At 46.2% G+C, this 23636-nt stretch overlaps 1 protein-coding gene across 1 annotated transcript in view; it reads left to right on the top strand.

Moving 5' to 3' along the window:
* CAPN13 (calpain 13) overlaps window positions 1-20996 on the top strand; it is a 62481-nt gene extending 41485 nt beyond the window's left edge. Inside the window, exons 15-22 of the mRNA XM_058682954.1 lie at window positions 3075-3132; window positions 3245-3303; window positions 4902-4970; window positions 6829-6904; window positions 9176-9304; window positions 10301-10356; window positions 10930-10987; window positions 19265-20996. Coding sequence (XP_058538937.1) covers window positions 3075-3132; window positions 3245-3303; window positions 4902-4970; window positions 6829-6904; window positions 9176-9304; window positions 10301-10356; window positions 10930-10956 — 474 coding nt within the window. The 3' untranslated portion in view covers window positions 10957-10987; window positions 19265-20996. The remainder of the gene's footprint in view (window positions 1-3074; window positions 3133-3244; window positions 3304-4901; window positions 4971-6828; window positions 6905-9175; window positions 9305-10300; window positions 10357-10929; window positions 10988-19264) is intronic.
* The last annotated feature ends 2640 nt before the right edge of the window (window positions 20997-23636 follow it).

Below are 23636 nucleotides of genomic sequence, written 5' to 3'. Positions count from 1 at the left end.
GTGATGGTGGGACTAGAGGAAAGGAAACTTATCCCAGGCCCTTATCAGGATACAGAGAAGAAAAGTGATGTAGTTGGTCATTTTATCAGTCTCTCTCCCTGGATGTCTCCAGAACTAATAGGGCTACCAAACCAGAACTAGGAGACATCTGGGAGGGGTGTACAGCTTGGTAAGGATGGGGCTAATTATGGGGTGAGGTTAAATCTTTAAACAAGTAATTGGCAATACCCCCTGAAATCTTTCCTTCTCCTGATCTTCACCCCCTCCAGCTTGACATTATTCCTCACAGGAGCTAGCCAGCTTCATTGAAGGCACCAATGATATTTTTCCTGCCAAGCCACCTAGGTGCACAGAGGTTTTTCTTAATGGTTTAATAAACCGTTATAAAGAACTCCTTGACTTGCCAGGATAAAAACATCTGCCAAGGGCTCTGCACAATGGGCCTTTTGCCATTAATAGTCATGTTGGTTTGGGAAGTGCAAAGTGATGGATAGGAATGATCATGTGTCCCATGTCGGCCTTGGGCCAGGCAGAGGCCAAGGACAGGAAGGATGCCAGGCATTCAGAGGGCTAATGGGGTAACTAGGAGGCTGCTGAGAGGGAAATTATTCAGGCAGCCTGGGCTCAGAGGGAAAAACAAGGAGAAATGAAGAATGTGGCTGTCATGAGGGGAAAGTGTTACGAGGAGCCGCTCAATATGGAACTCCTTAAAATCAATATGGGCCCAGGATTCAGGTCCACATCTGGCTGATTTAGAAGGCACTTCACTTGATGCAAGACAAAGTCTTCCCAGATGATAATCCCCAGTCTGTGAGCTCCCAGAGGAAGGGATGGCACCATATGCATTCTTTGTCCCCCATACCTATCACTGTCCCTGGCACAGAGAAGGTGCTCTGTCAATCTACATTGAATTAAGACAGATTAGCTTCTCCAGAGCAGATGTCCAAACTAAGGTTATTGCCCCCAAGGCAACAAGCAGGACCTAATTAGGAGACCTGAGACCAAGCTTCTTTCAGGGGCAGATGGCAAAATCCTCAACATGGTTCATGCACCTGCACATCTGAAATAAAAAATATAATTTGTCATATGACAAATGGTACAGGTTCCCTAATCAGGGTTTTTCCAAATAACAACCAAATGTCTCCTCATAGAGGATAACTGGTAGCCCATATGGGGCCTTTGTAGGAATTAAAGTAAAAGACACACACAGCTTTGTGCCAAGGTGTATAGCTCAGAAGTGAAACAGACTGGACTGCAGCCCATTTTTATCTCTTAGCTGGGCACCCTTGAACAGGGCCAGCCTGGCATCATTCTGCACAGCCTGTAAGCAATCCTCAGAGGCTGTAGCCTCAAATGAAAGTTGAAAGCAAAATGTTTGTCCATACACTCCCCGAGTCCTCTCTCCTGATCTCTTTCTATCTGTTTAGTTTCAAGCGAACACAGTGATTCCTACCACTGCTACCACTACCATGATCTACCTTCATCAGCCATGATAGTGGTGATGGTACTGTAACCCAAGTCTGCCTGCCAGAAAGTAAGGACCTCTCAGCCTCTGAGTTAGGTCATGTCCATCTATCCACCATTTATTCAATTGGCAAACATATACAAAATACCTAGGACATTCTAAGCACCACACAAAGTTTTGGCATCAGCTCCTCAGGAATCCTACATCGAAGTGGTGGAGGAAAATATGCAGTTGTTTTGGAATTTGCTTAAGGCAGCCTTCATCTCTATTCCTCATCTCCTCAAACATTTTGGTGGTTCTTGGGTGCAGGGTCCAAATCACAAGCTGTCCTAGGATAGAGGGACGTGCAGTAGGAAGGAGACATCATCCATGTCACAAAGCTACTTACATTCTAGTTGGTAACTTAACATTCCATGTAATGGTAAGTTTCCTTACCAACTGGTCTGCAAGTGCATGCCATGATTCTTTTGAGGAAAGAACTCTGTTGCTAGTGGGCACACAATGCTGACTTTGCTGACATAACCCAGTCAATGAGATGTTGGAGGGATGACTGAGAGCCAGTTTCAAACTCTGTTAGGGTGTTTTTCTTGGGGGCATTATGAGGGATTCTCCCATGAGGACAGGCCATGGGACTGCTTTTGCTTTCAGTTGAGTGGTGAGGCCATCCCTGGGGACAGCATGCCTGTCATCTACAGGGTGCTGGTTCTCGGAAGAACCCAATGAGACACTTTCCTCCACCTGACCCAGTACCACTCTGCAAAGCCAGCAGCTGAGGGACCTCACTCCGGCTCCCTCCCCCATGTAAAGCTTTCCCAGGGTGCTGATGTGATGTGACATCACCCCCTCAGCTTTTACCAGCCTACGCGTAAGAAATGGCCATGCACAGCACGGCTCTGCTTCTCTATAGAATCATCATGGAAGACACCGCCCATAAAGCTGCTCAATGTCCCTAGGAGAAAATCGAATGCGGTTAACAACTTCAGAAGTTCCGGCTGGGAAAAGTTTCTCTCCCCTCAGCCTCCACTGCTTCCCGTTTTTAATCCAAGGAAAACCATGTCTTCCTTTTTGCTTCAGTAGCTAGGAAAACTAATGCTAAGTAATGTGCTCAATTAGAGCGGCTTGTCTTAGCCTAGATTTCTGGCACTTTCATCTCTTCTTACCACACACACACACACTCACGTTCACACTTATGCTCACACACTCGCTAGTCATATTTTCTCTCTATCCCTTCCTGGAGGCAGATGGGGAAACACACCTTCAGGGCTGAGTTGATTCATTCAACAATACTCCTCCTGAGGGGCTCCTTAGTGCCAGGTAAGGCAGAAAGGAAGGAACCACTGCTGTCCGGCCCCATAATAAATGAAGAGATAAATGCAAGGTGACCCACACATGGTACCCAACGTTAGGAGTGATGAGCACTACAGATGTTCAGGGGAGGGGTATCACCATGGCCTGGAGCGATCGAGAAAGGCTTCATGGCAGAGGTAGGTGGGCACTGGGTGGGAAGCAAGGGCTTAGAAATCTGAGTGCTTTTCCAGAATAAGGCAGGTATGCCCCTCAGCTCCTGAGCACGGATGGGACTCCTGTATTCCTCTCTTGTTTGGATCAGGGGCTGGACATTGATGCAACCCAGCTTCAGAGCCTTCTCAACCAAGAGCTCCTGAGAGGTAAGGTCAGACCCACAGGATTGCTGGCCCCAACCTCATGCCCAGTGCTGAGCCAGTCTGGTGTCACTCCCCACCCCTGACATTTCCATCCTTCCTGTTCTCTGCCCCCCAGGAACTCCAGGGGACACCTTCTCTTTGGATGAGTGCCGGAGCATCGTGGCCCTGATGGATGTATCCTTTGCAGCCCCCCACACCCCGGCTCCTCTTGCAACTTTAAGAGCCCATCTGCTCTGCGGGCTTCCCCAGGGGTCTAATTCAGATGTTAGGAACCTTTTTACTTTCAGTGTTTTCTCTTCTTTGGTTCTAAGGGCTCACCAGAGAGTCTGGGCTTCTGTGGATTCTATACCAATGCACTGACTCTCCAGAACAAGCATAGCAACCATGACAGTAGTTACCATCTATCAAGTGTCTATGGCACACCAAGAACAGTACTGGTATATGGACTTTTCCTTGTGGTTCTTGCAAAAAGCCCCCATGATATAAGAAGTAAAGAGAAGGAATTCAAAGAGGTTAAGTAATTTGTTAAGTAATCACACAGCCAGTCAGAATTTGTGCCTGTGTTTGAAGAGTTTTCAGCCTCCGGAATCCATGTCCTAACACCATTCTACACTGCCTCCCTGTAACACCAAGGGGGCTATTTTCCTTCTGCCCTTCCCCTTGCCACTGGTCAAGTCTTCATTAAGTTCCTTATTCACCAAGTCCCCATTAAGTGAAGATAGCAACCCCTGAAACTTGGAGAAAATGCCTTGATCTACACAGCAGCCATACCCCTTGATTGCTACCAGACTGCAGCTGAAGCTGTGGAAGCTGGGGCTAGAGCACTCCAAAGACATGCTCGGGTTCCAGGGACACCAGTGGCCGGACTGGGAATTAAACCCAGGTCTCCTGACTCCTGTCCTGACTTCTCCCTCCGATGAGCTATTTCTCCCCTGCTGCCCCATCCAGTCAGGAGAGACTAGCCCCCCATGGGCATGCCCCCCAGCTGCTGCTCTGAGGCTCATCCCTCTGTGTACACGGCCTCCCTGGAGTGAAGCCGACCCCCACTTCTTCACTGTTAACAAGGCCGGATTGGGAATGGGAGGCCGGCCATTGTCGAACAAGAGGGCCTCTTGATGAAGTCATAAATCAGGCCCTGTCTCTGCTGGCTGTGGTTTGGAATCACTGGGAGACACTGCCTAAACCCCACTGATTAATGAAAGTGGCCCACGGCACCCCACAGCCTGGGGCCGGTGGCCCTGGGGGAGGTTGGGTCTGCCAAACCCCTGCAAAACAGACAGGTCTGTTCTGCCCTTCCTCCCACCACCCCCCGCCCCCCTGCAGCAACTCAGAGTCGGATTCTTTTCCTCGCATTAGCTCTCATTAAACCCATCTTACGGGGTGACCGGGCCTGGCTCTAATGCCATTTGTGTCTATGCGCACTTGCCTTTCGTGCTGCTGCAGGCGTTGCAATGACCCCTCATGCTCCTTCCCACTCCCCCCTGCCAGGGGCCCCACCCCTCCCGGTACAGGCTGTGTTCAGGGCTTTCTCTTCCCCTGGATGCAAGTGATATTGACCTCCTTTCCTCAGGGCTTCTTTCTCCCTCTGATTGTCCATTTTCCTTTGTAAATTAAAGCTAAGCCAGGTCCCTTTCAGACACAGTGGGAGCCGGCTGCTGTGGGGCCATGTCCAGGTGACACTGGACTGGTTGATGGATAGAACGGCTCCCGGCTCTGTCGGCAGGGCCTCTGCTCCCTGCATGCTGCATGGTTAACTCTTAACTCCCCACCAGCTCAAAGCGAATGGGAGGCTTGAGCAAGAGGAGTTTTCAAGGCTGTGGAGCCGTCTCGTCCAGTGCCAGGTACCGGCAATGTTCTCTTTTTGTCCAGTTTAGCAAATATCTGCTGGGTGCCTGACCCCCACAGGGTTTAGGAGCATGAAAGAGGAGGAACTCACCAGGCCTGCCCTCAAGAAGGGTCACATTTCAGGGAGACATACATGCACTACTAGAAGGCAATGCTTGAGCAAGTGGCAGGGTGAGGAATATTCTAGGAGGTTGGAGAAGAGAAGGGTCACCGTGGACTATAGTAAAGCCACCAGCCCACTTTGCCCTCCTCGTCCTCCCCGGGCCCCTGAGACACTCCCCCGGTGCACTAATTCATCTCATTCCCCTCCCATCCACGTGCCAGATATGACAACATCACAGATGTGGCCTGTGGCCTCACCGTTGTTCTCAGAATGAGGTCTGAACTCATCAGAGCTGTATGCAAGCCCCTTTAGCTGAGACCCTACTTTGGGGTCCAGGAGAAGCCCTTGTACTCATCCCACTCACTCTTTTCAGACCCCAGGTGTGTGATGTAGAGCCTGGCCGATATCTACCACACTGATTGTCCAGCCGCAAGAGTCGCTTCCCCTGAGGCCTTGCCTGCCTCCTCCAGGCCCGGGTGCTTCCCCCTCAGCTCCTAACACCCAAATCTACAATAATACGATGAAGCATTCTCATGTGGCTATACCAGGATGTGTCGCCTAATCCCTGGCTTGGAGTCATTTGGCTTTTCTGAGGACACTGGAATGGCTGATGTGTCCCCCCATTAGATCATAGGGCAGGGGCCCCTTCATAGTCATCAGCTTCCTCCAATGCCTTTCTTAGTGTCTAGTACACAGCAGGCGCTCAAAACTGCTGAACCAGTGACCTAACTCATGACCAAATGAGCAAGCGAATCCCATTTGAGAGTTGCTCTATACTCACCAAAAGTCAAAGAAGGCCCGAAAATGTTCTCAGGCTGCTATTTAACAGTGATTGTTGCCCCAGTCGGCCTCAGTCACTCGCACACGGGCTGGGGGTATTTTGCCTCAGAACAGCTCCTGTGGGCAGCTGAGCACAGGTCCCAGACCAGGAGCCCAAGTTCAGTCGCGTGGCGCTTGCATGTTTACTCCCTGGAAGTCACCTGCCCAGGCGCCTGTTTCCTCACCTGGGAAGTGCGATGCTGATCGGGGCTCTGGGGAGAGTTAGGGAGAGGCAGCAAAGTCCTGGGTGCATGGAGAGCTGCCCTGCACAGAGATAAAGGCTTAGAGTCACTACCTCCTGCAGCTGCGCTAGGACCCAAGTTACAGTCCTCGCCTACCCACCACACAGTGCTCACTGCTGTGCAAGGCGCTCTCCTAAGTGCTCCATACAGATTTGTTCACTGACCCTGAGCTACAGTCCCCATGAGGCAGGTGATGTAATTTGCATGGTGCTGCAGGGAGGGGTGGGAAACTGAGGCCTGGAAAGATTAACTTTCCCAAGGTTACACAGCTGGTAAATAGTCAAGCCAGGATTTAAACCCAGTGGTTCAGCTGCCAAATCTTCACCACCACCCTATGCAAAGTCTTTAGCGAACTCTGAGCCTCCGGAGTGCAGCAAGCTGCCACGTGTCAGGAGCCCAGTCTAGGAGGTGAGGAAGGAAAGATAGGAGGTCGGAAGAGAGGAAGGCACAGGCCTGGGAGAGGAACCCATGGCCCTGCAGCTGGCGGCCAGTGTGATAGACTTCACCGGGTGGAGCCCATTCCTGCCTCTCCCCCCATCCTCAGCTGAGCTACCTCTGAGCTGGATCCACTCAAGGTTTATGCCTCCAGGGATGCAAAAGGGATTTCTGAGAACTCTCTCTGCCCAGGACATCCTCTTTAAGGTGGGCAAGGGCACTGACATGGACTTCTTGCTTCTTTTCCCAAATCAGAGTGTTTTCCAGAACATCCAGAAATGTTCCGGAGTTTTCCTGAGTGTGGATTTGTGGAAGGCTATAAAGGATGCGGGTAAAGCAGGGGCCCCTTGGGGGTGTCATGATTGGGGTAGCAGTGATGGTGGGGTGTGTGTGCATGTGTGTGTGGGTGGAGGGAAGGAGAGAGAGAGAGAGAGAGAGAGAGAGAGAGAGAGAGAGAGAGAGAGAGAGAGAGGGGCAGGCAGGCGTGCACACCCTTAGCCTGCTTGTAGGCAAGACCAGTGCTGACAGTCAGGAGAAAACAGAGCAACAGGTTCTCTGTCCTGGTTTACACCGGCATCTGTGGGCCTCCAGGCTCAGGACTCAGTCTCCATCCTCCCCAACTTGAGTTCCCATGTGCCAGTCAACTTTCCCAACTGCCTTGTATCCCAGAACAACTCTTACTGTAGGGAAATAACCCTGCATGACTGATACCCTACCAAAATTCAAGGTTGCCTTAGAGACACTTCCATGTCAGCATCTGGCTGTCAGGGTTAAACACCCATGAGCAGGTGGATGTACTGTCCTCACAGAAGGTTTGGAGCAAAATGAAATCAAATGACACCTGTCTGCTTCAAGAGTACAAGCACTCTGAGCCCTCGGATGATGATAAGCATACTGTAGGTGCCTAAGAGCTTCAGAGTTCAGGGAGAACCTGCACTCACGTCATCACATTTGATTGTCCCAACTACTCTGTGATCAGGAGTCATTATCTGCCTTGTACCGGTGGAGGAAATGGATCACAAAAAGGTTAAGTCCAGAAACTGCCACCTTCCTTGGGAAAACGTAAGATCAGATTCCCCCAGGTAAATGCCAGGGAAAGAGGGACTCTGTGGTTCTTCCTTCGGTGACTCCCAGCCTGGAGAGCAGGAAGAAGCATATTTATGCCTTAGCATCTGTCCTTCTCTTAACCAACTGAGCCACCCAGGCACCCCGAATCTGTCCTTCTCTTAATTTTTCATAGTAGACAGCAGCGGTTCTCAAACCTGGAACTCTTTGGAAGCTTGTTAAAGCACAGATTGATGAGCCTTATCCCTCACCCAAAGTTTCTGATTCAGGAGAGCTTGGGTGGGGCTGAAGAATTTGTCTTTCTGGAAGGTTCCTAAGTGAGGCTGATGCTCTTGATCTGGGGGCTACGCTTCGAGAACCCTCGAATAGCTACAGAAAAATGAAATCCCATAGGAAACCACACTAATGACTCCAGAATAATAAAAGGGAGAAAGATAGAGAATAGTTGGAATCCAATTAAAAAGTGTTCAAGGACCAAGCAGATAACTGAAAAGGGCACTGGAGCTAACCATAAGAAAAGAGGGTGATTTTGAATGTGGCAAGTTGGAGAGTACATATCCTATCTAAAGGCATTCAAATTCACATTTTATTAATTCTGCTAGAGAAACCAAATGTCTCTGGTGCATGGGACCCACAGGCCACCAGGCTCATCCCCTTGATGGATGGTTTGGCTTGCGAGGTTCTGCTGGCCCACCAAAGCTTGCAGGCGTGGCCATTTGCTAGTCTGCTCTTGTCTGCTAGGTGGTTGGTGCCTCCTAGAGCTCATAACCAGACATGCAGGACAGCAAGGCACCTCTACTTTGCCTGCCCGTGGCCACCTTCTGACTGTGGTCTCCCCTCTGAGGACCAGCCTCTTTCCTGGTGATCCAACTTAGGACTGAAACTCTCACTTCCAGGAACCACATTTGCTCATACTAGCAGCACCCACCTGTAAGACCCACACACAGTCATGGGGTTAGGGAACAAGGCTGTTTTATAAAGTCACCCAGAGAGAAGCCTGACAGAGGCAGGGCTGGGAGCAAACTCTGGGTGTCCTGGAAGATTGTCCCCAGCGCAGTCAGTGTCTTGAGTATCTTGAGTTGGTAACTGGCCAAACTCCAGAACAATGTCATTGGGGCCCGGCAACCAACAAGAAGGAAGCAACCATAGAACCATAAAAATACAAAGTGGAATGGGGCCCCTGGGTGGCTCAGTCGGTTGAGTGTCTGACTTTGGCTCAGGTCATGATCTCATGGTTCATGAGTTCAAGCCCCATGTTGGGCTCTGTGCTGACAACTCGGAGCCTAGAACCTGCTTCAAATACTGTGTCTCCCTCTCTCTCTCTGCTTCTCCCCACTCATGCTTTGTCTCTCACTCTCAAAAATAAATAAACATTAAAAAAAAAAGTACAAAGTGGAGTGAACTGACCCCTGAGCCAGGCTGAGTAGGAAACAGTGGTAGAAGGCCACCATTCTGAGCAGGTTTTTCAGACTTTACACGTCAGAAGACCAGACCTGCTCCAGCCTCCTCCCGCTCACTAGCCCACCCCATGGCCCAGAGTTCCTTGCAGGGACCTCCGTCAGCAATGAGCTTCTGGATCTCATGACCCTCCGGTACAGTGATCACAGTGGCAGGGTCAGCTTCCCCAGCCTGGTCTGCTTCCTGTTGCGACTTGAAGCCATGGCAAGTAAGTGTCTGCTGGGGGACATCCTGGAGACCTTCACAATGACCAAAAAAAACACAGGAGAAGACCAGGAATGCCCTCCTGCTCCAGGCCCAGGGAAGGCCTCCGTAGTGGGGTGGTTGGCACCTTGCATGAGGAGCCCTTGCTCCAAGAGGCAGAAACAGCATTAGCCTGTGGAACGGTGTAATCAACTTGGGTACCCTGCATCCTTACCCGTTCTGTCCAGTACATTCCTCTGTCGTAGGTCTCTCATTTCTTCATCACCCTATTTAGTGTCTCTTTCGGGAAGTTCATTTAATCACTGTGTCTCTTCTCTGTGGTGTTTACAGTTTAAACCTACTCTATAGTTTTGTGATGAATGACTGGGGTCTCTGATGAAGGAATTCACAAGTAGATAAGTGGGGGCAGGAAAGCATTCCCAAGGCTCTAGAAATTCGACTATGTGGGTCAAACATTTGGACACTTTTTTATAATGAAATCCTATGTGAAATCCCAAGCCATACTATAGCTCGAGACTTGTGGTTGGGGTAGAAGTGGGGTCTGGCCTCATCCTAATCCTCACCATCCCTGGCATGAGCACCTCTGTAAACCCCCCATCTCTGAGCTAGGTGGTTAATAAAGACTGAGGGAACAGAGCTCTGGGAGTACGGAAGAGAAGGCTGAGGCATAAGCCTCCAGAGAATTCTCAGTTGGACAAGGGAGATTCCCCAAACTTTGCATGTGGAGTACTTTATAAGACGGGCCCACACATCCCCTTGGCCGTGTGTAGAAGAGTGCAAAGTGCAAGGGCACTAGAAGAGGGAGAGGTGCATGTGGGCCAAAGCAGTGACAGAGAGCTTTTCTGAAGAGATGGGCCCTGGGCTGTCCCACAGAGTGAGGTTTGCTGGGAAGAGACCAGGAGGGAGGCCAGGCATACTGTGGAGAGTGAAAGAGTATGTGGAATCACCATATTTGCTTTTATCTCCCTTGGCCTGTCTTGATTCCTCTCCTCCTCTTTAGAGACTTTCCAGAACCTCTCCAATGATGGAAAAGGACTCTACCTGACAAAAATGGAGGTGAGGTACATTCCCCTCCCAGACACAGGGCACAGCCCCAGGCCACCCCTCCTTTCCTGATTCCAGGGGGCATTTTTCTCCCTGCGGATACTGGATAGTCTGTCCAAGGCCAGCCAAGCTGCCACCCACCCCCCCCCCCCACCTCCAATTACTGCCTTTATATATTACTGGCTGCCAAGGCTGCTTTAGGATCTTGGCAGACAGATTTTATTTTTTTCCCAATAGCTTAATAAAGCAGAGGATTATGTGGGAGTCATAAATCCAAGAGGGAACTTAAGAACACCTGCTGAGCTCACTGTACATTAAACTCACTCCCACTGAGCTTTAGAAAGGGCCTCCTGGCCCAGCCAGCTGGCCAACCTCCGCTATCCCTCTCACTGCTTAGCTACTCAGAGAGTAGCAAAATATATGCTGTTATGGGCAGGTTGAGGTCTCTTAAGGGGTTCAAATTAGCTGGAAAAGTTTGATGAGACTACACCGAGATCTTTCAAGAGGGAAGGGTACCACTTGCCCTGCTCTGTATTAAGCTGACAAATGTAAAGTTATGTCATAACAATGATGCTTATTTCTCAGTGGATGAACCTGGTCATGTACAATTGAAGCAAGGAGTAAAGCAGACCCCAGAGTCCAGGTAAGACGTGGCAGCTTTAGAATCATTTCCTTCTAGGAGCACAGTTCCTCTTTTCCTGCAGGAACTGTACCCAAGACTCTGTTCCTGGGAACAACCTCCCCAGAGATTACAGAGCCCTTATTTGTGTGGGTCAGGGCTCAACTGCACAGCGCCCCTGAATTTCAAGGCTAATGCTGCAGGTTTCACTCAAGCCATGCATGGAACGAGCAGTGGACATTCATGAAAGCATGTGGCCTGAAAGTCATGAGTGAGGGATTTAGAATTGTTATTTGTTAATTTATTTTTTATTGAGATATAATTGACATTTAACAATGTATTAGTTTTAGGTGTGCAATATAATGATTTCATATATGTATATATTATGAAGTGATTACCACAATAAGTTTAATTAACATCCATCGCTACACATAGTTACAACTCTTTCCTTGTGAGGAAAACTTTTACAGTTTACGCTGTTAGCAACTTTCAAATACACACGCAATACAGTGTTGTTAACTGTAGTCACATGCTGTATATTACATCCCCAGGACTTCTTTGTCTTATAACTGGAACTTTGTACCTTTGGATCACCTTCATCCATTTTGCCCCCCACCCCCACCCTCACTTCTGGCAACCACCAATCTCTGTACCTATGAGTTTTGTTTCTAGATTCCACATATAAGTAAGATCATACAATATTTGTCTTTCTCTGACTTATTTCACTTAGCATAATGCCCTCAAGGTCCATCCATGTTGTCACAGATGGCAGGATTTCCTTCTTTTCCATGACTAATATTCCTTTGTTTTTCTTTTCTATTGTTTTTTTTTTTTTTTTTTTTTTTGGGACAGAGAGAGACAGAGCATGAACGGGGGAGGGGCAGAGAGAGAGGGAGACACAGAATCGGAAACAGGCTCCAGGCTCCGAGCCATCAGCCCAGAGCCTGACGCGGGGCTCGAACTCACGGACCGCGAGATCGTGACCTGGCTGAAGTCGGACGCTTAACCGACTGCGCCACCCAGGCGCCCCTATTCCTTTGTATATAAAACACCTTTTCTTTATCCATCCATCTATTGTTGGACACTTAGGTGGTTTCCATGTCTTGGCTGTTACAAATAATGCTGCAGTGAACATGGGGTGCAAATATCTTTTTCAGTTAGTGTTTTTGTTTCCTTCAGATAAATACCCCAAAGCAGTTGCTGGATGATATGATAGTTCTGTTGTAAATTTTGGGGGGAAACTCCATACTGTTTTCCACAGTGGCTGCACCAATTTACATTCCCACCAACAGGGCACAAGGGTTTCATTTTCTCCACATCCTCACAAACACATGTAAGCTCTTGTCTTTTCTGTAATAGCCATTCTAACAGGTGTGAGGTGATCTCTCATTGTGGTTTGGATTTGCACTTCCCTGATGACTAATGATGTTCCACACCTGTTCAAGTACCTGTTAGCCATTTTTATGTCTTCTTTGGAATAATGTCTATTCAGATCCTCTCTGCTCACTTTTAATTGGATTATTGTTTTTTTGTCTGTTGAGTTGTATGAGTTTTTTGTATATTTTGGACATTAACCCCTTATTGGATATATGATTTGCAAATATTGTCTCCCATTTGGCAGGTTTCCTTTTCATTTTGTTGATGGTTTTCTTTGCCTGTGCAGAAGCTTTCTGGTATGCTGTAGTGCTACCTGATTATTTTTGCTTTTGTTGATTTTGCTTTTGGTGTCAAATCCAAAAAGCCATTGCCAAGATCCATGTCAAGGAGTTCACCCCTGATGTTTTCTTCCAGGAGTTTTGTGGTTTCGGGTCTTATATTCAAGTCTTTAATCCATTTTTAGTTGACTTTTGTATGTGGTGTATAATAGTGGTCCAGTTTCATTCTGGAATTCGTCGTTTGAAATTCCAAAGAGAAATGGCAATCACTCATCACAGGAAAGGCTAATGTGTGAAGCAATAGAAATGATCAGACTTGGGGAGTCGAGAGTTGGGTTCAGCCTGAGATCTACCACTGCCTCGCTATGCAGCTATTCAGATATCTGTAGGCATCAGCATCTATATTTCTAGCATGAGTGGGCTAAAAAATTAATGCCCATGTCACGTTTCTTCTACATGTTTATTTTCAAGGAACAGGCCCTAGAGTCACATAGTCCACACCCCACCCTACTGTAGCCCCAACAGTCTGCTAGAATCTTCCAGGACTGGGGTGCTCAACATTTTGTGCTCCCCATTGTTGGACAGCTCCAGGTTTTAAGTATTCTTTATTGAGGGGCAACAGTCTACTTCTCTGGAACTTTCCACCCATGCTTCAAGTTCTATTCTGGACCACCATAGAAAAAAGACTGAACACGCAAGATCTTCTCATACTTGAAGATAGCTCTGCTGCCTCACTGAGGTCTCTCCTTACTCATCCCTGTTGATTCTTATCTGATACCTATTGGTGACCATTTTCTAAATGCCAGTGTCCCTTTGAAATACACAATTCTGCTATGTAGAGGTCTTGTGATCAGGTCTTGTGATCAGCACCTTTGGGGTCCCTATTATTTTTGTAAACAGCTTTTGTTTAATCTCCCAATTGTGCACCTTAAAGTCAAGAGGCAGATCCTGTCTCCATAAAAAAATAATATTTAATATTTTAGCATAAATATTTCCTGATGAACTCTTGGTGCTGCTTAATGAGTACAAGTTAACAAACATTGCAGAGATCAAAGTTAATTAGATTCACCTGCATTTTCTTGACTTCCCCTTTCATTCCTTTTTAAAAATAGGACATTTGAATATTTCCCATTTCCAATCTGCTTGATTCCTATTCCAATCTGCATGATTTCTAACGTCAGGAATGATTCTTCAATTGTCTTTAAGCTAATTCAGCATGCAGGACCTAACACTTGAACTTTTGAAATAACTGGACAGTTCTCATTATCCTTTCTCCTGTACAGGATCCCAATTCCCTCTTAACTTTTTTCTACACTTCTTGTTCTGAACATTATGTAAGAAGGAAGTATAAGATACATGGTTATGTGTGTTTCAGTCTCTTTCATTAACACTTATCATCATCCCTGAGAGTGTTCCCATTTTCCTCATTAATCGCTGCCCTCTGATGTCATATTCTTAAAGTATATCTACTCACTCTTGGCTCCTGGGTTGCTGTGCGGGATTGGAGGTAGGAGGATGAAGAAGTTCTGCCTCCAAATCCACAAACTCACTTTCATCTGTCACCATCTCCCACTTTCCTCCTGTTATGCTAGAGGGCATATGCCTCTGAGGATGTTCTGGATCTCATTAACTTCCCCCTTCACAAGGGCCTGATTGAATGAATTCTCTCCTCCATATTCTGAATACTAACTCTCTCTTCTGGAGTCTTCCAATTCCCACTGAAACATGCTTATCTTTTAAACTTTCTCCATCTCATATTCCCTTCCAGCTACAACTCCATTTCTCTCCTCCCTTTACAACCAAACTTCATACAAGATGTCTCCACATCCTCACCTCCCACTTTCTCCTCAAACTATTCCATTTGGATTTTTCAGACATCATCTCTCGCCCTGACTTTTGCCTCGGCTCCCTCTGTTTTTCCTATACCCACCTACTCCCCTCAAGTCAATTTCCTGCAGTCTAGGCCCACTTTTTAAAATGCACATCCACAGGCATTTGGGTGGCTTAGTCAGTTAAGTGTCTGACTCTTGATTTTGGCTCAGGTCATGATCCCAGGGTTGTGGGATTGAGTCCCACACTGAACTTCATGCTGCACATGGACGCTGCTTAGGGTTTTCTGTCTCTCTGGTTCTCCTGCTGGTTCTCCTCTCTTTAAAACTAAAAATATGATAATACTAAATAAAAATAAAATGTGCATCCGATCATTGCACTTTCCAGGTTGAAACACTTCAATGTCTTCCAATTGCTTTTGCTATTTAGGAAAAGTCTAAAGTCATGAACATGGCCTGCATCATCTGACCCCTGCCCACCTATCTAACCATACCTTGTGTCTCTCCTCCTTCCTTCATTCTCCTCCCATCAGACCAGCATTACCTTATTTCCTCCGATATTTCTTTTTTTTGTCAACCTCACACCCTTTGCCCCTACTGTCTACTCGGCCCTGGGGTTACATAACTCCTGATCCTTTTGTGTCTTAACCCCATTGGATTCTCATATTACTCACTATCACACTTTCTTAATCGTAACAAACCCTTTATTGTTGTTGTTGCCCACTCCATACTTTTTTTAGGGCCTTACTGAAATATAACTTACACACCATATAGTTTATCTATTTAAGATACAGAGTCCAGTGATTTTCAATATAGTCACAGAGCTATGTAACCATCGCCACAATATAATTTTAGAACATATTTTTGTCACCCCAAAAGGAAACCTCATGCCCATTAACAGTCACTTGCTATTTTTGCCCCACTCCTCCAGTCCTGGGAAACCACTAACCTGCTTTCTGAATCTATAGGTTTGCCTATTGTGGACAGTTCACATAATTGGAGTCATGCAACCGTGGTCATGTAATGATTTCTTTCATTCATGTGACAGGATGTATCAAGCCTTCATTCCTTTTTGGTGCCAAATAAGATTTCATTTTGTAAATACACCATATTTTATTCATCCATTCATTAGTTGATGGACATTTAGGTTGTTTCTACTTCCTGGCTGTTGTGGATAATTCTGCTATGAATGTTTGTATGCAGGTCTTTGCACGAATGTATGTTTTCATTTCGCTTGTGTGCATACCTAGGAGTGGAATTGCTGGGTCACATGGTCACTCTATATGTTACATTTTCAGGGACTGTTTTCCAAAGCCACTGCACCATTTACATTCCCACCAGCAGGGAATGAGAGATCTGACTTCTCCACCTCCTTGTCAACACTGTTACTATTGTCTGTCATATTTATTAGAGCCATCCTAGAGAGTGTGAAGTGATAACCTCATTGTGGTTTTGGTTTGCAGTTCCTTGACTGCTCGTGATGAGAATCTTTTCAGTGCTCACTGCCCATTTGTATACCCTCTTTGGAGAAATGTCTGTTTAGATCCTTTGTTCGTTTTTAAATTGGTTTATTTAACTTTTTGTTGCCCCCTTGTAAGAATTTATAATCTTAGCTACAAATTCCTTATCACATATGTGATTTGCAAACATTTCTTTCCATTCTACAGGTTGTCTACTAAGTTTCTTGGCTATACCATTTATAGAACACAAGTTTTCAATTTCAGTGAAGCCCAGCATACCTACTTTTTGTGTGTGTCACTTAAACTTTTGGTGTTGTATACAAGAAATCATTGCCTCATCTAAGATCATGAATATTTACTCCTATATTTTTTTCCTACAAGTTGTATAGTTTAGCTTTTACATTTAGGTCTTCGATCCATTCTGAGATAATTTTGGTGATGTAGGAGTCCAAGCTCATTCTTTTGCAAGTGTATATCTAATTGCCCCAGGACCACTTGTTGAAAAGACTATTCTTTGCCCCATTTTATTATCTTGGCACTCTTTTCAAAAGTCAATTTAGGGGCGCCTGGGTGGCGCAGTCGGTTAAGCGTCCGACTTCAGCCAGGTCACGATCTCGCGGTCCGTGAGTTCGAGCCCCGCGTCAGGCTCTGGGCTGATGGCTCGGAGCCTGGAGCCTGTTTCCGATTCTGTGTCTCCCTCTCTCTCTGCCCCTCCCCCGTTCATGCTCTGTCTCTCTCTGTCCCAAAAATAAATAAAAAAAAAAAAAGTTGAAAAAAAAATTAAAAAAAAAAAAAAAAAGTCAATTTATCATAATGTAAGGATCTGAACTTTCAATTCTGTCCCAGTGATCTATATGTCCTTATGCCAGTACCACACTGTGTTGATTACTATAGTTTTATAGTAACTTTTGAAATCAGAAAGCTTACATCTTCTAACTTTGTTTTCTTTTTCAACATCGCTTTGGTAATTCTGGGGTCCTTGTGTTTACATAGGAATTGTAGCATCAGCCTGACAAATTCGTCAGAAAAAATAAAGGCAGCTGGGATTTTGATAGCAATTGAATAAATCTGTAGATCAGTTTGGGGAGTATTGCCAACTTCACAATATAAAGCTTTTTGATCCATGAACAGGAACATGATCCATGAACATTTTTTAAGATCTTCTTTAATTTATTTCAGCAATGTTTTATTGTTTTCACTGTAAAAGTCCTGTACTTCTTTTGTTAAATTTATTCCTAAGTATTGTATTTTTTTTAATGTTTATTCATTTTTGAGAGAGACAGAGACAGAGTGCAAGTGGAGGAGGCACAGAGAAAGAGAAGGAGACACAGAATCCAAAGCAAGCCCCAGGTTCTGAGCTGTCAGCACAGAGCCTGATGTAGGGCTCGAGCTCATGAATGGCAAGGTCATGAACTGAGCTGACATTGGACACTTAACTGACTGAGCCACCCAGGTGCCCCCTAAGTATTGTATTTTTTTTTAACGTTTATTTATTTTTGAGACAGAGAGAGACAGAGCATGAACAGGGGAGGGTCAGAGAGAGAGGAGGCTCCAGGCTCTGAGCAGTCAGCACAGAGCCCGACGCGGGGCTCAAACTCACAGACCGCGAGATCATGACCTGAGCCGAAGTCGGACGCTTAACTGACTGAGCCACCCAGGCGCCCCTAAGTATTGTATTTTTGATGCTATTATAAATTATTAAATTTTAAGATTTTTCATTGCTAGTGTATAGAAATAAAATTGATTTTTGTATATTGATCTTATATTCTGCCACCATGCTTAACTCATTTATTCTAATTTCTTTTAAGGGATATCTTAGGATTTTATATATACAAAATCATGTCATCTGCAATCCTGCAAATTGTTTTATTTCTTCCATCCCAATCTGGATGCCATTTTTATTTTTCTTATCTAATTGTCTTGGCTAGAATTTCTAGTACAACCCTGACTAAAGATGGAGAAAGCAGACACTCTTGTCTGCTTGGTGTTCCTGATTTTGGGAGAAAATACCTAGTCTTTTGTCAATAAGAATAATGTTAAATATTTGTCAAGCTGAGGAAGTTCCCCTCTATTTGTAGTTTGCTTATTCGACACACTTTTAATTACCTGCTTGATATCTGTATTCCCTGCTGGACTATCAGCTTAGATATGTCTTTTTTCTGCTATCTCCTTAGCACATAGCAAAAGTCTGGCATACAGAAACTACTCAATAACAACTTCCCAAATGACTGAAAGAAATCCCCTTTCAGGTTCGTGTCTTCCTTTATTTGTTCTTGTCCCAACTTTTGTAAATGTTGTCTTCAACCCAGTTCTTCCTACTCCCAGCTATCTGTCTAGTTTCTTGCTCATCAGGACTACTAGAAAGTAGATAATTAACATTATCTTGTTATAATCTCCAGTACATCATGACCTATATATATATATTTTTATAAAAGGCTATTGTCTGACCTGTTGAGCCTCTCACCCATTTGAAATATGCTTTCCTGAGTCCAGGGCACACTTCAACTCTGCCCAACATTCCCTTCGTTTGTTACCATGAGGTCAAAGTTACTTTCCTCCAGGATTTCCATCACTCCCAGGTTAGCAAAGAGACTCTAACTGTTGGCCAACATCCAACACAAGGAAAATTCCCTCTCCTTGTTCATTTGGCCCTCTGAGCAATGAAGCTATCACTGGAACAAGTGAAGGCCTTGTCAGAGGAGCTAAGTGAGCTTCTCCCCAGGGATTAGGGTTACTAAAGCCCCCTCATCAGTCTCTTTGGACCCACCAGGCAAGCTGGCATGTACCCCCATTGGGACATTTCTGTTACCCTCCCCCTCTCTCTCTCTCATCTTCAACCCATCTGCTGTGCTCTGACTTAGTAAATTAGGATATAGAAATGTGCAATCAGACAACTCCTCTTCCTCCCCTCACGTCATATCTATTTCTTTTTCTTTTGAACAAAGCATGTACCCCCATTATCATCTTGCAGGCAATGTTAGTGTTAACATTGTTTTAAAATATCAAATTCATACTTAAAAAAAATACGAAAACTCAATGCATTGGTATATGGTGCTTGGAGAATTAAGGCTACGTTGATAGTAATTGATTTCAAGTCTAGAGTTTTAATGTACTGTAGTCACACTCTGCTGACAGTTTGTCTAGCTAATGTCATCCACATTCATGTTTATTTACCCTCAATATGGTCGTGAAGTGCTTTAATCTAAGGAGATTATTATTTGTAACAATTTACCACTACATGGAAGTAAACTGTCCTGTGCAAGGGGCCGGTTTCTCTTACTCTGCATGAAAGTGAAATGTGAGTGGCAATGGCCCCGATCCTGCTGATTTACCAACAACATTTTTCTCCTATTCTAGTAAATCCATCCCCTGTATCCTGCAGACCAAAGACATTCTTTTTGAGACATGGAAGTCTGGATTTGCCTGTAGCAAGGTGAAACTCCTTACCTGCTTTGGCCAACATACACCTGGAGATGACTATAGAACCTGGGGTATCCAACCTTCCAGATCTGGCCTTTTTTTTCTGAGTTTATTTATTTACTTTGAAAGAGAGACCATGAGCGGGCAGAGAGAGAGCGAGAGAGAGAGAATCCCAAGCAGGCTCCACGCTGTCAGCACAAAGCCCAATGTAGGGCTTGAGCTCACGAACTGTGAGATCATGATCTGAGTCAAAATCAAGAATTGGATGCTTAACCAACCAAGCCACCCAGGTGCCTCCACACCTGGCTCTTAAAGAGAACTGTATCCAGCTGGAAAAAATGACTTGGGTACTCCAATGACATAAGGCAAGAAGGAGGAAGAGTTGGCATCCAGGAAGCAGATGAATCAGAACACAACCCTTCACTGACTGGGGAAGTCCCACAGAGAGGGAGAGGGAGTGACCAGCAAGGAGCCAGAAGAGTGATCTTTGGGAAATATGGAATCAGCAGTTTATCTGATTACTTATTCATGGATAAAATTGTGCTCAGAAGGATTTTTAAATTTTGCTGGAAAGTTTTGGAAGAATTGTTAGGATAATGACATAGATTAAGCAGATTTTTTTTAATGAGGTAATTATTACCTCCTGGAAGAACAAAGAATTATAGGAAAAAAAAGGAAAAGTGATTCTAGAGTTTTTTTCAGTCAGCAGTGAACAGTACATCCATAATTAAAATAAAAATTGACTATTGATTTAACAAAAAGTGACATAAATATATTGGGAATCGAATGGAGAAAAGCAGGTATGGAATAGGTTAGAAGCATGCCAGCCCAATCTTCCAGCGTAAGCAGTCAGTGGCATTTAACATTGACAATTCCAGGGATAACTGTGCAGGCATATCACTTAGAAATATGGAGGTAGGCATCAGAAGAAAGAGTCTGCAGAGAGGAATTTAGGACACAAATGGGACAGGGGACTGCTGTTTTTCCTTCACACCTTGTTATACTATTTGGATTTTTAAACTGTGTACATTAGGCTAGACTTGTATGAAAAAATAAATAAGCAACCTAGTAACTAGACTGAGAGACAAGAATTTAAGACTCAAGAGAAAAGGAAGGAGATAGAAAAGAAGAATCAAGCCTTCTTCTTTACCACACGGCCAGGAAAGTTAGCTGATTATAGCTGTAGGAAAAAAAAATGTCCATGCAAGAACTCTTTCATCCAAGAGATGGGCACTTAAGAAAAGTCACTTTTGTACCAGAGTCCACAGCCATCAGACCAGCATCCTGCTGGAACAGAGGACAGAGCTGTTTTTATTCTAGCTGCTTCTTGTCTCAGCCCTTCCAACCCATCCAGGGAGTCAGAAGAGTATCTCCCCACCTCTCCCTCCACTCTGCCACAGGCACTCAGGTACCCAGTGGGCTGCAGTTCCGACTAAGGGCAGAGTAAGTGGGTAGGGGGCCTCCGAGGAATTTTGGAGAATGAGGTGGAGACATTCCCATCCACTGGGGAGCCATGGGTGTAATGGAACTGGTCCAGCCTCACCAGCAGGTGGTACAGGTTCTCTGCTGTTGTTGGGTGGTCCCAAACAGTATCTGTGGGAACAGGCCCAGGCATCTGTGGTCACTCAAAGGAAGATAAATCTTCTTTACTCTCCCCTAGCCTTCTGCATTTGAACGTCTGTGTCTTTCTCTAGGACAAGCTCCCATTAGTCACTCAAGAACCTGGCTCTCATTGGAACAGGTGGTGCTGCCTCTGTGGTGGTGACACATTGAAACCTGCCCTTCCCTGAAACGTAGTCAAAGCTGCCTTCAAGGAGCCTGGGCCATGGCCTCAGCTGGGTCAGGTTCTAGTAAGCCCAAGGTCACAGAGCAAGTCCTCTGGATACTTCGGGACTCCAGCCTGGGATGCTCTGGAAGATGAAGCAGGAGACATTCCACTGTAGGAAAGAAGGGAGGAAGAGGCATCTCAGCCCCCTCCCTCCAGTCCAATACATTTCCAGGAAAAGCCAGAGCGAGCCAGTCTGCCCACCCATGAGTCCAGAGGGTGATAAGGGAGAAGTCTGCTGGATGTTGCAGAATGACCATACTTCCACTGTCTGAATCCCGATTGTTTCACAGCCAAATGGCAAAACAAAACACAGTTTCTACAAAGGTCTTGGACTCTGTGAGAAGTAGAATCATAATTATGGATTAAAAAAAATGGGGAAAGAGAAATCCAGCCACCAAGGCAGGTACCTACCTCCCTCTTTATCCATGAAGGTGTCTCCCAAACATCATGGCCCATTACAACATAGAAGAGTTTCCAGAGAGTGACAGGGCCATACCCCACTCAGGAGAATTTGTAGTTTGAGAACGCACTCCTGGAAGCATGCCCCAGTGGGAGAGTCCTACAAATAGGACTCAAGAGGACAGGAGGGTGGAGATCTTCCTGAGTTGTAACCTTTCTGAACAGACACCATCCAAGGCAGATGGAACGAGGCAGGGATACGCCATTGCAAACGTCCATGTTCAGGAACAAAGTCAGCATTTGGAAGTGGATGCATCCTGGAATGAGGAACAAGCACAGCCACCTAAGCTGTACCCTACAGGGGCTGTTGCAAAGTGCTCATGATCATGTCAGTAGTACAGCAGAGACAGCCACACAGCTAACCTCGGACCAGGTCATTTCACCTCCAGGCCCTATGCTTAGTCAGGATAGTTGGCCACAGTTATCAGCATGGACTTAGGAGGTAGACAGAGCTAATGCCTAAAGACTCAGACTGCTGGGCTGTCAGACTGCTCTCTTACATAAGATTTTCTGCATGTGAAACACTGGTACCAACAGATCAACACAGACTTTGCTTTAAAAAGGAGGGGGGGATGGGGAGCTGGAGACCAAAAGAATGAATGAGCCCACCTCCTGCAAGACTTCACCTGAATGTCCAGGTGGAAAATCAACACACCTGTGCACTTTGCTGCCCCAACTACATGTCACCCCAGACTTCTTCTGGGTCTTCTGAGGCCCTGGGAGACAAGAAGGAAGGAATTTTGCAGACCTAGGGTTGCGGTGAGCAGCCCAGCGTGGCCATGGATTGCCTCTGCCCCACTTGATTGGTGTCCACAAAATAGTAGTTTTCTCCCTCACAGGGCTTTGCTCAAGAACCAGTCTCATTTTCTCTTTAAACTAACAGGATATACGGCAGAGTTTACTCAGCTGATTAGTTGAAAAGCTGACTCTCACAGCCACACAGGCACTGGAGGCCGAGGGCCTAGGGAGGCTCTGCATGGGCCTTGTGGGCGCACCTGGCTTCTCTGCTTGGAAGGTGGGGGGGGGGGGCAGACTTTGTCCTCATGTCCCCATAGGAGGGAAGGGCCTTGATCCTTAGCCCTGGCACAGGACAGACTAGGCATCTTAATCCCAGGCTGTACCTTCCCAGGGTTCCCCTCACCCTTCAGCCAAGGTCAAGAAAATCCCCCAAAGCAGGACTGGAGACACTCTGGCTCTGCCAGCCTTCACCTGTGGTTCCTGGAACAGGCTATGTTGTCCCTGGGAGTGAGACAGAGGGCAAGGAACACAGCCAGTGCCAGGCAGAGGGTGGGGAGGGGTGAGGGACCTCAAGGAACAAATGATGAGGCCTCACCTGCCCCCTGACCTCCAGACTCTCAGAAGCTCTACAGCGGCAGCCACTCCATGAGGGAAGCAGGGAGGCCAGGCTCTCCTTGCTATTTTATAGATGAGATCCTTGAGGCCCAGGGAAGTTGCCACCCCATTACAATTGGCGGGAGCTCTCCTGGCAAGGCTGTTCTCAGGCTTCCAGTTCCTCCCAGACAGGAGAGGATATAGAAGGGGATGTAAGGAGTGTCAGGTGCCAGCAGAAAAGAGAGAAACAGGGCGAGAGAAGGAAAGACAAGCAGATGATATGGAGAGCCAGAAGAAGAGAGAAGATTCCAGTGGGGCAGACAAACGAGGCCTGGGAAGGGAACAATAGAGACAGATGAGTAAGATGGGAGGGACAGAGGACAAAACAGATCAGGAGATCACAGAAAGAAGAAGATGGACCATGGGTGTGGACGGGGGTGTGGGTGATGGCTCCCTATCACCGGAGACCCACTACCAGCAAAAATGTTGACTTGCCCGACACCGATAATGGGCCTATAACTCTCAAACGTCATTGCTCATCAAAATCACTGGGGATAACATTACAAAAAGCTTCCAAGATTCTGATCCAGAAAGTCTAGGGCTAGGCCTGGGAATCTGCTTTTATTTAAAGCTCCCCCAGTGATGCCTGTAGTCTTTGGGTGACATTTCAGATGTCACTGCTTTTGTGAC

Source organism: Neofelis nebulosa, chromosome 9 (genome assembly GCF_028018385.1).
Source record: "Neofelis nebulosa isolate mNeoNeb1 chromosome 9, mNeoNeb1.pri, whole genome shotgun sequence".
Lineage (NCBI taxonomy): Eukaryota > Metazoa > Chordata > Mammalia > Carnivora > Felidae > Neofelis > Neofelis nebulosa.
Note: the sequence above shows the minus strand (reverse complement) of the source record. Positions and strands in the feature narration are given on the sequence as shown.